This window comes from Pristis pectinata, chromosome 46, assembly GCF_009764475.1.
Source record: "Pristis pectinata isolate sPriPec2 chromosome 46, sPriPec2.1.pri, whole genome shotgun sequence".
NCBI lineage: Eukaryota > Metazoa > Chordata > Chondrichthyes > Rhinopristiformes > Pristidae > Pristis > Pristis pectinata.
The window spans coordinates 2434747-2454318 of NC_067449.1; the positions used below are offsets into that span (position 1 = coordinate 2434747).

Genomic DNA, 19572 nt, shown 5'->3' on the forward strand with positions numbered 1-19572 from the left:
GTACAGGCAATACCAGGGAAAGGCGCTTCAGAACTTGTTTTCCTCATCTATAGCCAACAGCGTGCAGCCAAAGGAATCGGTGGACGGTTTTACCGCCCAGAGACCGAGTAGCAACCACTTCAATCTGAGGTCTTCCGGCCTGGCGGCGAATTCGTCGGCAGTGTATTTCTGTGCCTGGAGGCTTCACGGCGGCTCAGACAGAAGGAGGAGCCGAACAAAAACCTCATAGTCCAGAGGGGGCGGCGTTAACATCGCCAAAAGAGGAAGTGCGTCGGTTGCCAATCAAAGAGTGGGTCAGAAGCTGTCAGTCAGACGCCTCAGCATGGCCGCCAATCCGGGTAGGATGGGGGCGGGAATATTACGTTAGTTGTTGGTGAGGACAAGCTGGAATATTTGGAGCCGGTTTGGCTCTTCCTACCATTTTATGCCCCTCCCACTCTTGGCGAAAATTGTCCGGGTCACGGATATTGGCATAAATCGGGCATATGATACGGTTTCTCATGAAGGGTCCTCTAAGAGCAGGATATTATTCATAGTTTGTCATTACCCACCCTATCTGTCGGTCATCCCGCGATGAGTCATGCCTCATTGCTCGACATTTGGATGTTCCACTGATCTTCCGCTCCCCGGGTCTGACCAGGATCCTCTCCCGAGATTTGGACGGGATCCGAGGACGAATTGACTTGCACCACGGAGAAATGAAAAGCGCTGGCTAGGGAGGGGTAGATCCAGAGATTCTCACAACATTTGAGAGATATCTGGAAGGAGATTTGAACAGCCAAGGAATAGAAGGCCAAAGAAGAAGTGTTGTAGAAATGAGAATTGTATAGACGGGTTCTTGATGATCGGTCCGCACATGGTGGGCCGAAGGGTTTGTCTCTGTGCTGTACAACTCATACAGTCACACAGCATGGAAACATGTCCTTCGGCCCAACTAGTCCATGCCGACTGTGTCGCCCAGGGAGTGAGTCCCAGCTGCCCGCGTGAGGCTCAGAAACCACTGAACCTCTCCTCTCCATGTCCTTGATGGCTTTTAAACGTTGCTAATTTACCCGCCTCTCCAACTCGTTCCAAATACCTAGACCACCCTTTGCGTGAGGAAGCTGCCCCTGATGTCCCTTTTAAATCTCACGCCTCTGATCTTAAACCTCTGCCCTCTTGTTTTCAGAACGTAGAGCATTACAGCACGGTACAGGCCCTTCGGACTACAATGTTGTGCCGACATTTTATCCCGCTCTAAGATCTATCAACCTTTCCCTCCCACGCAGACCTCCGTTTCTCTGTCATTCTTGTACCCATATAAGAGTCTCCTAAATGTCCCTCGTGTATCTGCCCCTACCACCTCTGCCAGCAGTGCTTTCCACGCACCCACCACTCTCTGTGTAAACAAACACCCCTGACATCCCCCTTAAACCTTACTCCAATCATCTTAAAATTACCCCCTCGTATTAGCCATTCTCGTCCTTGGGAAGACGTCTCTGACTGTCCACTCGATCTATGCATCTTGTACACCTCTATCAAGTCACCTGTCATCCTCCTCTTCTCCAAAGAGAAAAGCCCTAGCTCGCTCAACCTATCCTCATGTTCTCCTATACAAGCAGCATCCTGGTAAATCTCCTCTGCACCCTTTCTAAAGTTTCCACATCCTTCCTATAATGAGACCAGAACTGAACACAATACTCCAAATGTGGTCTGACCAGAGTTCTATTACATCGCGGCTCTTGAAATCAGTCCCCCGACTACTAAAGGCCAACACGCCATACGCCTTCTAAACAACCCTATCGACCTGCACGGCAACCTTGTGGGTTCTATGGACGTGGACCCCAAGATCCCTCTGTCCCTCCGCACTGCTGAGAGTCCTGCGATTAACCTTGTATCCTGCCTTCAAATTCGATCTCCCGAAGTGTACCCCTTCACACTTTACCGGGTTGAACTCCATCTGCCACTTCCCAGCCCAGCTCTGCATTCTGTCAATATCCTATTTTAATCTACAGCAAACCTCTACACTATCCACAACACCACCAACTTTTGTATCATCAGCAAAATTACTACCCCACCCTTCCACATCCACGTCCAAGTCATTTACAAAAATCACGAAACCCAGGGTTCCCAGAACAGATCCCTGTGGAACACCACTGGTCACCCACCTCCAGGCAGCCCTCCCTGGGGAAACCAACGGTGTGCTTTCACTTTGCCTATGCCCCTCTTGATCTTATACACCTCCATCAGTTCAGCCCTCGATCTCCTACGTTCCAGGGAATAAAGTCCTAGACTGCGCAAACTTTCCCTGTAACTCAGGTCTCCTAGTCGAGGCAACATCCCGGTATATCTCTTCTGCACTCTTTCCCAGTTTAATAGCATCTTTCCTTGGATAGAGTGAGAAACGTTTCCTCTAGACTCTCAGGAGCTTTCCCCAGCTGAAACACCGTAGAAACAAAGGACTGCGGATGCTGGAACCCAGAAAATAAAAACACGATGACGGTGCAGGAACTCAGCAGGCCAGGCAGCATCCGTGGAGAAAATCAGGCGGTCAACGGTCATAGAGATTCCAGCATCTGTTGTCTTGGCAGCTGCCCCACGCTGGATTGTCCCTCCCCACGCTCTGAGTGACAGGCGGCGCTCCTCGTCTGTTGCTGACGGTAACGCCCCATCAGTCTGCGAGGTTTTTGTTCAGATTCTCCGTCTGTCTGAGTCGCTGTGATCACGCCAGGCGCAGAAATACACGGCCGACGAATTCGCCACCAAGCCGGAGGACTTCAGCCTGAAGACGTAGCTACTTGGTCTCTCTGCCGTAAAACCGTCCACCGATACCTCTGGCCGCACGATCTTGGTGGCTCCAGAGTAAAACATGTTCTCAAGCCCTTTGCCCGGGTACTGTCTGTACCAGAGCAACGTATCATCAGTTTTGCTACTCCCTTCGATATGACAATTCAACGTCACCTTCTGGCCGGGAGATCCGGAGAAGGCCGGGATCTGGCGGATAGTCACCGAGGTCGCACCTGGTAAACAGACGGGAGGGGGGAAGTTAAAGGACACGGAGAGCCGGAGCAACCGGGACAGGGAGAAATACGGGGCACAGAATGAAGCAAAGAGGAGGGTTGAATCTGGGTTTGGGGTATGTCGGGAGGAGGACGGAATGGAGAAGGGGCAGCAGAGGAAAAGAGTGTGAGGACGGCAGGGGTGTGGAGATATGGATAGAATGGTACCCGGAATGTTGCAGATTAGAGCAATATCCACAGTGAAGGGAAAGGAGTAAGGAACTGAGCAAACTACATATGAGGTGGGTTTCACTCACAGTGGAAGGAGAGGATCAGTTGCAGCAAGAGTAACATCTTCCTTTGGGGTTTGCCCTCTCAGTAATGAAAGTGGTGAGTGCAGGAGCGAGGAATCTATTCACTTCGATCCCGCCCACTACGTGTCTCTGTGTGACGTACGTGTTGTGGGCAACCTGGGTTGGCCACGCCCCCTTCTGCGAGCCAATCCCAATCGAGGGGTGTGTCAATCGCCCTTTGCCGAATTGCCTCTCTCTCTCTCTCTCTCTACAAGTTCTTTGCTCCTTCTGTTTTTTTCCGACCGTCTGCCCTCCCTCCCCTCACTGACAGACCAGTTGTTACAGCCTGAGCAGAGGCTCTCCCGCCGCTCTTTCTGTCTCTGTCGTTCTCTCCCCCTTTCTCTGCCTGACGGTCTTGCTGAACTTCTTTCTGCTCTCCTTCACTCTCACTTTCTTCTCTGTCTGTCTCTGTCTGTCTGTCTATCTATCTATCTATCTGTATCTATTTGTCTGTCTGTCTGTCTATCTGTCTGTCTGGCTGTCTATCTATCCATCTATCTATATATCTACCTCCCAATCCAGCTACTTCTGCCTATCTATTTATCTATCTCTCTATCTATCTATCTATCTATCTATCTATCTATCTATCTATATCTATCTATCTATCTATCTATCTATCTATCTATCTATCTATCTATCTATCTATCTATCTATCTATCTATTTATCCATCTATCTATCTATCTATCTGTCTGTCTGTCTATCTATCTGTCCGCATATCTATCTGTCCATCTAGCTGTGTCTGTCTGTCTGTCTATCTATCTGTCCGCCTATCTATCTGTCTATCTATCTGTGTGTCTGCCTGTCTGTCTGTCTATAAATCTATCGATCTATCTATACATCTATCTGTCTGTCTATCTATCTATCTATCTATCTATCTATCTATCTATCTATCTATCTATCTATCTATCTATCTATCTATCTATCTATCTATCTATCTATCTATCTATCTATCTATCTACCGACCTGTCTCTCTAAGTCTCTCTATTCTTCTATTTATCTATCTATCTATATATCTATCGATCTCTCTACCTTTCTCTATGTGTCTATCTGTCCATCAATCTATCTATCTATTTCTTGCCTGATACCTGCGTGATCTTTTGGGTGGAATAATGAACAGCTGCGGATTTTATTTCCCTAATTACCCATCTCTCCATGAAAATGGCGCATCTATTTATTTCTCGTGTGTACGCTGCAGAATGACATTTAGTTCTCTCTCTCTCTCTCTCTCTCTCTCTCTCTCTCTCTCTCTCTCTCTCTCTCTCTCTCTCTCTCTCTCTCTCTCTCTCTCCAGGCCTCCCCTTTCAGTTAACCTTCTTCTCTCGCTACCTCTGTGAACCTAGTGAACCATGGGCGTTTTCTGTCTTCTTTCTCCGACGCCCACTCTGTCTGTCTCTCATCTATCAAACTGACGGACATTGCAATGTAACCGTGAGGTAAGTGGAAAAGATGCAAGGCGCTGGAATTCAATACTGTGTCAGAGCTCCGCATGCAGATGTCTGCGGTTCTTGACAGCTCGGCACAGGCAACCAATGAGAATTTTGCGGTGGTGAGAGTAGGGGAGTGATCTGCGGACGCGAAGGAGGGCTGATGGGAGAACTTAAAGACAGGGGTGGAATAAAGGGATGGAGGAGATGAATGGAGGAAGATGGGAGAGTGTGGAGTGTTGATGACAGTGAAAATAAAAGTTGGAGAGTGGCAGTCCCATCCCCTTGCCTCCGCAAAGTTAATTATCCGCTCCGAGATACTGTCTATCGCCAGCTGACATCTGGCAAGAGCGCTTCATAGAGCGAATAACCAATAAGAGCACAGTGTGCGGGACCCGGGCGCCTACAGGAACCGCAGTAGTCAGGGGGCAGAGTTCTGATGTAGTCTGAAGTCCTTCCGCTCGCCTCTCCAGATCGGTTTGAATGTGATTCACGTGGAGAGATCAGATGTTCGGATACAGAGGTGGAGGGGGAGGGGGAGACGACGAGACCGAGGAAAGTAAGCACACAGGTTGAATCTATGGAGGAGAGAGAGAGAGAGAGAGAGAGAGAGAGAGAGAGAGAGAGAGAGAGAGAGAGAGAGAGAGAGACGAACAGAGAGAAACAGAGTTGGATGGATGGGTGGATGGATGGAGGGAGGGAGGGAGGGACGGAGGGACGGAGGGGCGAACGGACAGCCGGACTGACAGGCAGAAAGACACAGAGATAGATAGATAGATAGATAGATAGATAGATAGATAGATAGATAGATAGATAGATAGATAGATAGATAGATAGATAGATAGATAGATAGATAGATAGATAGATAGATAGATAGATACATAGGTAGATAGATAGATAGATAGATAGATATGGACAGACAGACAGACAGACATAGATAGATGGACAGATAGATATGCGGACAGATAGATAGACAGACAGACAGATAGATAGATAGATAGATAGATAGATAGATAGATAGATAGATAGATAGATAGATAGATGGATATCTATCTATCTATCTATCTATCTATCTATCTATCTATCTGTCTGTCTATCTTTCTTTCTATCTTTCTTTCTTTCTTTCTATCTGTCTGTCTATCTATCTATCTTTCTATCTAATAATCTATCTCTGTCTGTCTATCCACCGATCTGTCAGCCGAACGCATGAACATTGAATTCTGTCACTATAAAGTAATCCCCACAACCCTTCCCAACACAACCTCCCAACCATCTTCTTTTCCTCTCTTTTCCAGCCCTCTTTTTTTCTACTTTTTATCTCTCCTTACCTTTAACCCGTCCCTCGGTGGATCTGCTCTCGCCTGCTCCTGCGCAACGGCCTATCACTATCTCTGACCTGCATCTACCTATCACCACCTTGTGCCCCACACGCCTCCACTCTTTTGTCCTCCTATCACTGCTCTGATTTTCCTTCCTATATATCGGGCTTCCCCTTTTTCCTATCTTCAGTCCTGAGGACGGGTCCTGACTCGAAACGTTGACCGCCTGCTTTTCTCCCCGGATGCTGCCCGGCCTACTGAGTTCCTCCAGCATCATCTTGTTTTTCATCTAGATTCCAGCATCTCCGGTCTTTGATTCCCTTGGCAGCCGACCCAAGCCGGATGACTGATTGTCCCTCCCCACTCTCTGAGTGCCAGGCGACGCGCCTCGTGTGTTGCTGACGGTCACGCCTTCCCCTGTCTGCGAGGTTTTTGTTCAGCTCCACCGTCTGTCTGAATCGCCGTGAAGACTCCAGGCGCCGTGAAGACTTGGGGTGGGGGAGGTCCGGAGGAGGCCGGAATGGAGAGAGGAAGATAGTGAAAGGACGGGAGGGTGCGGAGACAATGATGGAAAGAGACCGAGACTGTTGGAGATGGGAAGAATATTCCCCGTGAAGGGAAAGGAGAAATGAACTGAACAAACTACATATGAGGTAGTTTTCACTCACAGTGGAAGGAGAGGATCAGTTGCAGCACCAGTAACATCTTCCTTTGGGGTTGACTCTCTCCGTAATGGAAGTGGTGAGCGCAGGAGCGAGGAATCTATTCACTTCGATCCCGCTCACTACGTGTCTCAATGACGGACGTGGTTGTTGGCAACGTGGGTTGGCCACACCCCCGCTGCGAACCAATCCCAATCGAGGGGTGTGTCAATACCCCTCTGCCGAATTTCCTCCCCCCTCTCTCTACAGTTTATTTTCTCCTTCAGTTCCTTCTCGACCGTCCCTCAACCCTTCCCTCGCGGACAGACAGGTTGTTACTGCCTGGACAAATGCTCTCTCAGATACTCTTTCTGTCTCTGTCTTTCCCTCGACCTTTCTCTACCTGTCGGCCTCGCTGAACTTCTTTCATCTCTACGTTGATCTCACTCTCTGTCTGTCTGTCTGTCTATCTATTTGTCGATCGATCAATCTCTTTCTACTTTTATATTTAAATATATATCGATCGATCTATCTATCTGCATATCTATGCATCCATCTGTCTGTCTGTCTATCCATCTATCTAACTATCTAACTACCTATCTATGTCTATCTATCTATTCATCTATCTGTCTCTCTCTGTCTATCTATCTATCTATCTATCTATCTATCTATCTATCTATCTATCTATCTATCTATCTATCTATCTATCTATCTATCTATCTATCTATCTATCTATCTGTCTGTCTGTCTGTCTGTCTGTCTGTCTGTCTGTCTGTCTGTCTGTCTGTCTGTCTATCCATCCATTTATCTGTTTGTCTGTCTACTAATCTATCTATCTAACTACTATCTTTCTATCTGTCTGTCTCTATCTATCTGCCTGTCTACTAATCTATCTGTCTGTCTGTCTACCTATCTATCTATCTATCTATCTATCTATCTATCTATCTATCTATCTATCTATCTATCTATCTATCTATCTATCTATCTATCTATCTATCTATCTATCTATCTATCTATCTATCTATCTATCTATCTATCTATCTATCTATCTATCTGTCTATCTATCTATCTATCTATCTATCTATCTATCTATCTATCTATCTATCTATCTGTCTGTCTGTCTGTCTGTCTATCTATCTATCTATCTATCTATCTATCTATCTATCTATCTATCTATCTATCTATCTATCTATCTATCTATCTAGCTGCCTGTCTATCTCTTTTTCTTTTCTTTAGTGTGTGTGAATGTGGCACATCCAAGATCCACTGACTTCAGCTCCTTGACAACACTTCTCTGTATAAAGGGATGCATGACGAACTGTTATATTTCTATTTGTCGTCCAGTCTTTGTGTTGAATAATTATTTACTGCACTCCACTCTCTCCGTGCCTCGTCCGGGCAACCCGCCTCTCTTTTTCTGCCTCTCTCTCTCTATTTCTCTTTATCTTTTCCCCTTTGTCTCTCTCTCCCTCTCTCCATCTATCTAGCTATTCTTTCTCTCTCTCGTCCCCACCTCTCTCTCTTCTCTCTTTCTCTTCATTTTCTCTTTTCTCTCTTCTTTTTTTCCTCTCTCTCTCTTGTTCGCCCTCTCTCCTGTTTCTCTCTATCTATCTCTTCTCTGTCTCTCTTTCTCTCTCTTCTCTCTCTTTCCCCTTTCTCTCTCTCTACATCTATCTATCTATCCTTTCTCTCTCTTATCCCCACCTCTCCTGTCTTTCTCCTCTTTCTATCTCTCTACTCTCTCTCTTTCTCCTCTCTCTTTTTTCTCTCTCTATCCCCCCCCCCCTCTGTCTCTGTCTCTGTTTACTTTCATCGTTCAACCAAAATAACAGATCCAAGGCGGTGGATACTATATCAGAACTCTTCACCTTAACGTCGGCGTTTCTTGGTAATGCCCATGCCTTGCATGCCGTCTAATAATTGGCTCTTCGACACAGGAAGACGCCAGATGTCACGTGGCCGTCCTCAGCCTCTTGGCCCAGATGACCAATTACTTGGCGGGAGGGGAATGATCTGCCGGTGAGAAGGGAGGGCAGGAGGGACAAGAGAATTTGAAGATAGGGGCAGAATAAACGGTCGGAGTGCAAGGAGATGAGAGAGACTGGAGTGTTTGAACTAGGGAAAGCGGATCGGCCGGATTAATGCAGGCGATGAAGTGGTGGAAACGGACAGGGGAACAGATGTGGAATGGGTTGGATAAGACTGAATAGAGGAAGAATTCATCTTGGAGGAAACCTGGAGAGTGTCTTTTGGACAGAAGTATGTAAGGGATGGGGCAGGAGGCAAATGACGTTGTCAATGAGTGAACACACAACCAGTTTCACCATCTGGTTGGGACAATTGCCATTGAAACTCCATCCAGTGCCGCCACCTGGTGGCTGTCGTTGCGAATGCGATTAATGTTCATCAACCTTTGACGTCAATGGTCTCCTCACCAATGAAAGATAACCTTCTGATGCCCTACCGTCCATGTTTATATCTCAAGGAAAATTGGGCCAGTAGGAAATGCTGTTAATTGAAGGACAAAGTACATTTCACCAGGATGTCTTCCCGCGGCCGATTTCCGCAGGGAAAGTGCTCGTGTGGACAGCTGCCAGGAAGTTACGACAGAGCTGGGGGTCTGTCCGTGCGGCGGATGAAGCGCCCACACTGATAAACAATGGGTCTGAAGAGCAGGAGATGTTAGCACGGGGGACTGCAGATGGAGGAGCATTCAATCTCGTCAGTAGCCCTGAAAGGTTGCGGTCGGCCCGCATAGATGGGGAGACTGCGCACAGCAACGGAGGTCTGAGTGTGCATATCTGTTCCCGGACTAGCTTCACCTATTGAAATGGGTAAAGACACTGTTCCAGGTCAGGTTGCTATTTGGTAAAGGTCCCTTTAAAGCTGCTGGGCAGTAGAGTAGTTTTGTGTGTGTGTGTGTGTGTGTGTGTGTGTGTGTGTGTGTGTGTGTGTGTGTGTGTGTGTGTGTGTGTGTGTGTGTGTGTGTGTGTGTGTGTGTGTGTGTTGTGTCAGCAATACAGCAAGAGATATACAACGTGCTGGTTGTTTTGCTCAGTGAATCGATGGGAGTCGGAGAAGAGAGAGAGAGAGGGAGCGACACTGACCGCTGGTCTCCGTAACAATGGATGAAGAACAATAGCTTTGTCAGTCACTGCAATTTTTGGAGCAGACAAGTGGAGTCCAATTTGTCGTTAACCTGTAGTGGGAAACAGGTATTTCTGTGGACTGCCACGTTTCGAAAGCCTTTCGCGGTGGCAGATACTTCGGAACAAAGTACTGGAGATCATCAGTGACTGAGGTGTCGTATGGGTTCCATCGTGGAATATTTGGATTTCGTAATTTCTGTCTATTCTCTCTCTATATTTTCCCTTCAGTCAACTGTGGTTTTGCAAAAGCCTTTGCTCACGTTTCACCCAATGGCTTGCTGAACTGAACTTTGAAACTATTCCTAGACTTGGGGGTTTTGGAATTTGCCACACACACACTTCTAGTTTAGTTTTGGGGATTACGTTTGATATCTAACGTTTCTACTTTACTTATTATTACAAGTAGTTATTAATAAAATAGTTTTTAAGACTTATACATGACTCGGTGTGTTTCTATTGTTGCTGGTACGTAACAACACACACAAAGAGCGAGCGTGCAATATCCCAGCCCCCTTCAACTCTATGATTGGCAGCTGCATCACGCCGCCTGACTGCCAGCTGCTTCTCACCCTTTGATTGACAGGCGATGCACCTCCTTCTTTGGTGACTACAGCGACCCCCTGAGGCTGTGAGGTTTTTGTTCAGCTCCCCCGTCCGCCTGAGTCGCTGTGACAACTCCAGGCGCAGAAATAAACGGCCGACGAATTCGCCTCCAAGCCGGAGGACTTCAGCTTGAAGACGTCGCTACTCGGTCTCTCTGCCTTAAAACTGTCCACTGAGCCCTCTGGCTGCACACTCATGGCTACTGTCGAGAAGAAAATGTTCTCAAGCCCCTTACCCGGGTACTGCCTGTACCAGAACAACCAATCACCAGCGTTGATACTCCCCTCTGCATGACAATTCAGTGTCACATTCTGGCCGGGAGATCCGGAGAAAGCCGGGATCTGGCGGATAATCACCGAGGACGCATCTGGAAAAGAGAATGGGGAGGGGGGAAGGAGGTGAATAAACACGGACCCCCGGAGCAACGGGGGCGGGGAGAAAGTCGGTGAACAAAATGAAGCAAAGAGGGGTGTTGAAATAGGGGAAGGCGGCACAGGGACGATCGTGTGAGGACGGAAGGGTGCGGACACAAAGATGGAATGAGAGCCCGAGACCAGGGGGCTCAGTGGAATGTCCCCAGAGGTTGAAGGAAATGAACAAACGGTACATTAGGCGGGGTTCACTCACGGTGGAAGGAGACGATCAGCTGCAAGAACAGAAACATGTCTCTTTGGGGTTTTTTTCTCTCAGTGATGAAAGTGGTGGGTACAGGAGCGTGCAATCTGTTCACCTCCTATGAAATACGTGGGTCGGGCCAATACGGGTTGACCACGTCCGTTTCCATCAACCAATCTGAATCGAGGTGTGTGTCAATTAAACTCCCCACCTCTTTACGCAGATTCTCTTCGCCTATGATATCTTTGCGACGGTCTCTCACAGTCGATTGGTTGCCGATACCAGGACAAATTGTCTCCCTTCTCCTCTTTTTATCTCTACCTTTCTGTGCCTGGGTTTCTTGCTGACTATTTTTCTGCTCTCTCTCGCTGTCTCCCTCTTCTCTGTCTGTAATTCAGTCTGTCTCTCCATATATCTCATGTTCAATCTGTGTGCATCTTATCTTAGGTCCCTCTCTTCTCTAACACTCCCCACCATTCACGGTGTGTGTGTGTCCTACCCTTGTACACCGAGGTCCCTCTGTCCCTCCACACTCCCCACCGTTCACGGTGTGTGTGTCTCACCCTTGTACACCGCGGACCTTCTGTTCCTCCACACCCACCACAATTCACGGTGTGTGTGCCCTGCCTTTGAACACCAAAGTCCCTCTGTTCCTCAGTGCTCCCCACCATTCAACGTGTGTGTGTGTGTGTGTGTGTGTGTGTGTGTGTGTGTGTGTGTGTGTGTGTGTGTGTGTGTGTGTGTGTGTGTGTGTCCTACCCTCGTACACCGAGGTCCCTCTGTTCCTCATTGCTCCCTAACATTCATGGTGTGTGTGTCCTACCCTTGGATACTGAGGTCCACAACACATCCCATTGCACCGGCATTCATTTTGCTGATGCAGAGGGTTTGCCAAAATGACCCGTTTTACTCGATCAATGTCATGCACGGTGGAAGGTTTTATTGCCAAGAGAAAGATCGTGTGCACTCAGAAAACCTCTGGCCCGAAGGCCAGTGAAGCGACCGCGCATTACTGATCCGGTCAATTCGCCGCAGCACCGGCATCAGTTGACATCCGCAGTCCTGACCCCAAAATCACCCTTCTCCCTCCACAAAGTTAGTTCTCCATGCCGGGGTACCGTTGGTCGCCACCTGCCAACTGACTTCAACACCTCTATGGCGAATAACCAATGGGAGTACTGTATACGAGTCACGTGCGCAGAAAGGAACCGCAGAGATCAGGGTGCAGGGTTCTGACGTAGTCTGAGGTTCCAGGTGTCCTTCGGCTCGTCGAACTACTCAGATCGGTTTCGATGTGATTCACATTGAGAGGTTAGGGGGTGGGGGAGAGGAGAGGAGCAGACGGAAAAAGTGAGCACACAAATGTTAACAAAGGAAGAGAGGGCAAGGGGAGAGAGGAGGGAAGGAGAGGAGAGAGGGGGAAGAGACCTGGAAAGCGGACAGCGTGAGAGAGAGTAGAGAGAGAAAAGCGGGAGAGAGGGGGAGAGAGAGATGGGGAAGGGGAGAGAGAGAGATTGTGTGTGTGTGTGTGTGTGTGTGTGTGTGTGTGTGTGTGTGTGTGTGTGTGTGTGTGTGTGTGTGTGTGTGTGTGTGTGACAGAGAGGGGGAGGGAGATAGAACACATTCTGCAATCCAGATAGCCACAAATAAACGTTTACCAAATTGAATCAAACACATCTCGCTAGGACATCTTGAGAAAAGACAGGAGGAATTAGTTTGTTGATCCACAGAAAATCAAATCGAATTAAGAAAAGAGAGATGGTCGCTAGATAGATAGTTATGTAGATCGATAGATCGATGGATGGGTAGATAAATAGATAGATAGATAGAGAGAGAGATCATAGACAGATAGATAGATAGATAGATAGATAGATAGATAGATAGATAGATAGATAGATAGATAGATAGATAGATAGATAGATAGATAGATAGATAGATAGATAGATAGATAGATAGATAGATAGATAGATAGAGAGAGAGAGAGAGAGAGACAGGTAGATAGATAGATAGATAGATAGATAGATAGATAGACAGACAGACAGACAGACAGACAGACAGACAGACAGACAGACAGACAGACAGACAGACAGACAGACAGACAGATAGATAGATAGATAGATAGATAGATAGATAGATAGATAGATAGATAGATAGATAGATAGATAGATAGATAGATAGATAGATAGATAGATAGATAGATAGATAGATAGATAGATAGATAGATAGATAGATAGATAGATAGATAGATAGATAGATAGATAGATAGATAGATAGATAGATAGATAGATAGATAGATAGATAGATAGATAGGTAGATAGGTAGATAGGTAGGTAGGTAGGTAGATAGATAGATAGATAGAATGATATGGACAACTAAATAGATAGAGAAGAGGAGAGTGAGAGAGAAAGAGAGGAGAAGGACGAAGCATTTGGTAAAACAAAGTCACTTTCCTGCAAATGACACCTGACAGAGGCAGGAAGCGGAGGCGGGCGAATAAAGCAGACCATAATTTGAATATCGTTTCAGATTGGTTTTCTGTAGTCAGGGGCGTGTCCAGCCTACATGCAACAAAACTCATAAAAGCACAGCATACCTGCTCAGAAGCTCATCAGTCGTCCTGGGCTCCCGTGTGATACTCGGATTCCAAAGCATGATGCTTTTGTTATTGGGAGCTACGGTCTGGCTTAAATGTAAATGCTTTTTTTACCGATACGTGTCTTTCTTCCTAAATTCCCCTTTTCTGCTTCATTTAACTCTCTGTTTTGTTATAACCTCGCCACCCCTCTCTTGATCGTCCGGGCTTCATCCCGTCTCTGCGTCCTCTCAACCGCGCGCTTGACCTCGCTTGCTTCTGCCTGCACTGCGTCTCTGCTGTCTCTCTCTTCTCTCCCTCTCCCTCCCTCCTTTTCCTTCTCTATCCCTCTCTCTTCCTCTTCCCCTTCACCCGTACCCCTCTGCTCCTTTATGAATCTCTCTATAGTACCTTCCTACATTGCCCAGGCTCCCCCTCTCTGATCACCACCCACCTCTTCTCCAGATGTCAGCTCGGTGACCATCCTCCAGAGCCCGTCCGCTGTCTCGGGACGACCCGGGGAAGAGATCGAGATGAGATGCACGGTGGAGGGGAGCAGTGGCGATAGGATGTACTGGTACCGACAGTACCCGGGAAGAGGGCCCCAGAGCCTGTTTCACTCTATAAACAGCGCCCACATCGACCCTGAGGTCTCGGTGGACGGTTTCACCGCGCAGAGACTGAGTGGCAATCAGTTCAACCTCAAGTCTCTCCTCCAACGGGAGAACCAGTCGGCCGTCTACTATTGCGCTTGGAGTCTTCACAGTGACGCAAAGACACAGCTTCGCTCAACAAAAACCGCCGACGTTCAACGCAGTCATAACTCCCAATTGGACCGGTGGTGTCTCAGCTGTCAATCAAACAGGGAAGGGCAGGGCTCTCAGTCAGAGCACCGAGGGCTACGTGTCGGGGAATGAAAGACAGTAGCTATAGGCGTGCCCAGTTTCATTCCTGACCAAACTGTTTGGAGTGGGAAGTAGCTAATAGAGTTCCTCCTCTTCAAATCCCTCGCAGTGTTGAGAAAAAAGCAAAGATTTTTTTTTCTGCAGGGACTGGCGACTCGGATTTCAAGGTAGATTTTTTTCTGACATATTTCCACTGTACTATTTGTCCACCTCCAGTTCTCTATCTCTTTTTCGTTTTCCAGCATCTCCCAGTTCGGAGACATCCTGCCAGTTTTTGTGTCCATTTCTTGCTGGTAAATACATTGATCAGCCCACAGCTGATGGGACGGTGAGGGGAGAGCCTCACCCTGTGTCTGACCCCGGGATTGTGTGACGGGACGGTGCGGAGGGAGCCTCACCCTGTGTCTGACCGCGGATGTGTGTGATAAGACAGGGTAGAGGAAACTACTCTGCGCGTTCTGGGTGTGTGGCTTTGTCTGTGTGGAGAGGGTACCCGTCCCCCAGTGAAGGTCAGTGCATGTGTGTGGGACCCGTCCCCCAGTGAGGGTCAGTGTGTTGTAGGGGGACCCGTCCCCCAGTGCGGGTCGGTGTGTGTGTGTGTGTGTGTGTGTGTGTGTGTGTGTGTGTGTGTGTGTGTGTGTGTGTGTGTGTGTGTGTGGGACCCGTCCCCAGTGAGGGTCAGTGTTTGTATGTGGGATCCGTCCCGCAGTGAGGGCCAGTGAGGGCCAGTGTTTGTAGGTGGGATCCGTCCCGCAGTGAGGGTCAGTGTGTGTGTGGGGGCATCGTCCCCCAGTGAGGGTCAGTGTGCAGTGTGTCTGTCTGTCTGTTTCAGTGTGTACCGTTGTGATACTTACCTTCATTCGACAGTGCACAAAATGATAAAGGCATGTGTTACAAATTTATAAAACATTGGTCGGCTCAGAGCTGGAGTTCTCTCTGGGGTTCTGCTCACTGCATTATCGAAAGGATGAGGAGTGTTTGGAAAGGCTGCAGTGCTTGTCGCCACGTTACAGGAAGGGTGCAGGGGTCTTTGGAGAGGGTGCAGGAGAGGTTCACCAAGATGCTGCCTAGATTAGAGAGCATGAGCTATAGGGAGTGGTTGGACAAACTTTGAGTTGTTTTCTCTGGAGCGGCGGAGGCTGAGAAAAGATCTGAGAGAAATTCATAAGATTATGTGAGGCATAGATAGAGTATACAGCCTTTATGCTTTCCACAGAGTTAAAATGTGCAAGGGGGGTGGGGGTGGTGTTATGTTTAAGGTGAGGGGGGCAGTTTGAAGGAGATTTCCGAGGAAAGTTTTTTTTACACAGAGCGCGGTGGGTGCCCGGAATGTGCTGCCTGGGGTGGGGGTGGAGGCAGATATGATCGAGGGGTTTTAGCGGCTCTTAGATGGAGGGATGTGGACACTATGTGGGCAGAAGGGATTAGTTTAGTGAGGCGTTGATTACTAGTTTAATTAGTTCGGCAGAACTTCATGTGCCGAATGGCCTGCTCCTGTGCTGAACCCGTCTGTGTTCGAATTTCAATATAGAAAACAGGCCAGAAAGCTTGACACAAAAAATCACAGGGGTGTGTCGATCAGGTGGGGAAGTGGGCCGAGCTGTGGCAGATGCAACATTCAGTCAGGCACAAGAATGTGCAGACATTGGAGCTCCCATGTGCACGCACGTGGCATTGATTTAGTTTGGTACCGCGGTCGGCACAACCTCCTGTTCTGTACTGTTCTATGTTCAATACATTTCCACGGCATTCCGTCAGCAGACACCTCTGTTGAATGTCCCACAAAAATCATCGCATCACAGGTTTGGTACGGCAACTGCTCTGTCTCGGGACCGCAAGAAACCACGGAGAGTTGTGGACACAGACCAGCTCATCACGGAAACCAGCCTCCCCTCCGCGGACTCCGTCTACACTTCCCGCTGCCTCTGGAAAGCAGCCGGCATAATCACACACCCCTCCCCATCCCAAACCCCTGACCTTCTCTCTTCTCCACCCCCATGGACTCTGTCTGCACTTACCGCTGCCAAAATAATCAAAGACACCTCCAGGGCTTTTTTTGATAAAGGCATGATCAAAGAACCCTCTCCCACCTCACTTGGGACATTCGCTCCCCACTCCCCCACTCCCAATCGGGCAGAAGATAAAAAAGCCTGAAAGCACGTACCCTCGGGCTCAAGGACAGCTTCTACCCCGCTGTTATAAGACCATTGAACACCATAACACGGACTCCTGACCTCAGGATCTCCATCGTCGTGGCCCTTGCACCTTATTGTCTGCCTGCACTGCACTCTCTCTGCGACTGGGACACTTTACTCTACATTCTGTTCTTGTTTTACCCTGTACGATCTCGATACACTGATGTGGTGAAGTGATCTGTATGGAGGGCGTGCAGAGCGAAGTTTTTCACTGGACCTCGGTACACGTGACAATAGTAAACGAACGACCCTCACTCATTTTCACAGATGCCCCGCAGAGAGCATCCCATCCCGGCTCGGGACGGCAACTGCTCTGTCTAGGGGCCGTGAAAAACCGCAGTGAGTTCTGGACGCGGATAAGCAAGTCACAAAACCGGCCTCCCCTCCTCCGCGGACTCTTCCTACGCTTCCCGATGCCTCGGGTAAGCAGCCGACATAATCAAAGATCCATCCCCACCCCGCCCCGGGCCATTCTCTCTTCACCCCCCTTTAGTCGGGGCACTTATCCCCAGGCTCAAGGACAGCTTCTACCCCATTGTTATAAGACCATTGAACACCATAACACGTACTATTGACCTCATTATCTCCCTCGTCGTGGCCCTTGCAATTTATTGTCTGCCAGCACTGCACTTTCTCCGTAACTGGGACACTTTATTCGAATTCTGTTATTGTTTTACCCTGTACGATCTCGATGCACGGATGTGATGAAATGATCTTTATGGATGGCAGGCAAAACAAAGTTTTTCTCAATGCACAATATTTTACAAGAAGGAACACATTTAGAATTAAAACAAAACATGCAAAGCTCTCCCAGTGTTGCTGCACTGAGGCAGTGATGAGGGTTATGCCGGTCGGTTCAAGAACCGAACGGTTGAAGGGAAGTCGCTGTTCCTGAACCTGGTGGTGTGGGGACTTCAGGCTTCTGTACCTCCTGCCCAAAAGGAGCTGCGGGAAAACGGCACGGCCCGGTTGGTGGGGGGGGGGGGGGAATCTATGATGACGGACGTTGCCTTCTTGAGTCAGCGTCTGCTGTAGATACTTCGATGGTGGGGAGGGATTATCCGGCGACGTATTACGTCATATATCCTTACAAGCTCGAGGAAGGACCTTTGGTCCAGTGACGTTTATCGGGTTGTCATGACAGCCCAATAAACCCCTATCCTTTACTTTTGCCACTGTTACTTCCTCCCTCTCCCAGCACCCAGGAACCTTCAACGGCGAAGTAACCTATTAACGAGCACCTCGTTGTGATGTGGGAGTGAACCGGAGTAGCCGACCGGGGAAACCCATGCGGTCACAAAGAGAGAGAGAGAGAGAGAGAGAGAGAGAGAGAGAGAGAGAGAGAGAGAGAGAGAGAGAGAGAGAGAGAGAGAGAGAGAGAGAGAGAGAGAGAGAGAGAGAGAGACGGAGAGAGAGGGTGGATAGAGAGAGAGGGGGGATAGATGGAGGGAGAGAGGGTGCGAGAGAGGGCGAGAGAGAGAGGGGAGAGGGAGGGGAGAGGGAGAGAGAGAGACGGAGAGAGAGGGTGGATAGAGAGAGAGGGATTGTTGGAGGGAGGGAGGGTGCGAGAGAGGGCGAGAGGGGAGAGGGAGGAGAGAGAGGGAGGGAGAGAGAGGGAGAGGGAGAGAGAGAGGGAGGGAGAGAGAGAGAGAGGGAGGGAGTGAGAGAGAGGGAGAGAGGGAGGGAGAGAAAGACGGAGAGAGAGGGAGGGTGGATAGAGAGAGAGGGGGATGGAGGGAGAGAGGGTGCGAGAGAGGGCGAGAGAGAGGGGAGAGGGAGGAGAGAGAGGGAGAGGGAGAGAGACAGAGAGACAGGGAGAGAGAGGGAGAGGGAGAGGGAGAGAGAGGGAGAGATAGAGAGAGGGAGAGAGAGGGAGAGAGAGGGGGAGGGAGAGAGAAGACGCAAAGTCCACGCTGTCCGCACCCGGTGGCAAACGAGGCAGTGGATGAAGGTATGATTCCGATTGCCTGAACCAAACCTCCGGCTGAACTGCCAACCGCTTCCCTCCCCTCGTTCTCCCTGCACTGCAGGAACCTTCAATATCTCACCTCCCCGACCTCTTGCCCAAACTATTCCTCACCCGCTTGCCCATTCAGTTCCCCCACCAACTTTGTCTCAACGACCTTTCCCCTATTCCGCATTCCGATACTACAGCTGTAAGACTCCCCTGTCCTGCATCCCTCTCGTCCTGCAGCCCTTCCTTTGATTGGTCTCCCTCCCGCCGTTCTCTTCTGCTGTGCACTCCACTCCTTCCGCACCTGCGGACATTTGCGTAATCTACGTGACCTGGCGCGTCTGACGTCAGCGCGGTTGGTGCTCTATAACCACTCAAAACAGGTTGCGCGAGGATCATGCGCTGTGAGCTGAAGACACGATGTTAGTTTCCATTGGCAAGTGGCTGATCTCAACATAGGTCACGTGTAGACCTAGAGCGAGAGGGGGAGGGAGAGAGAGAGAGAGAAAGAGAGAGAGAGAGAGAGAGAGAGAGGGAGAGGGTGGAGAGAGGGAGGAGAAGCAAGGATTGAGAGCGGAAGCCGTACAGAAAGACACAAGTGCAAAGATGGGGGAAGATAGTGAGAAATTGGAGAAACAGAAGGAAAAATTGAGTGTGGAAGGTGGAGACAGGGAAATACGTGTGAAAATGTCCAGATGGAGGGAGAGACGAGGCGAGGAGGAGATAGAGACAGAGAGAGAGACAGAGAGAGAGAGAGATCCGTGCTGTCAGAACATAGAACAGTACAGAACAATACAGCTAGACCATTCGAAAAATGGTTGGGGAAGGGGAGATAATTAGTCAGTGAAATACCATTCGGAAAT

General features: G+C 48.9%; 3 gene segments (V, D, J or C); 1 reads left to right on the plus strand and 2 right to left on the minus strand.

The window, feature by feature from the left end:
* LOC127566838 (immunoglobulin heavy variable 4-31-like) overlaps positions 1 to 229 on the plus strand; it is a 2637-nt gene extending 2408 nt beyond the window's left edge. The window contains 1 exon segment of the V gene segment in view: positions 1 to 229. This exon segment is cut by the window's left edge and continues 115 nt beyond it. Coding sequence covers positions 1 to 229 — 229 coding nt within the window.
* A 2441-nt stretch (positions 230 to 2670) lies between these two features.
* On the minus strand, positions 2671 to 6780 carry LOC127566839 (T cell receptor beta variable 30-like). The segment is given in 2 exon segments: positions 2671 to 2999; positions 6744 to 6780. Coding segments are annotated over 2 exon segments (366 nt in total).
* A 3726-nt stretch (positions 6781 to 10506) lies between these two features.
* LOC127566840 (T-cell receptor beta chain V region C5-like) lies at positions 10507 to 12127 on the minus strand. The segment is given in 2 exon segments: positions 10507 to 10835; positions 12097 to 12127. Coding segments are annotated over 2 exon segments (360 nt in total).
* Between the last annotated feature and the right edge of the window lie 7445 nt (positions 12128 to 19572).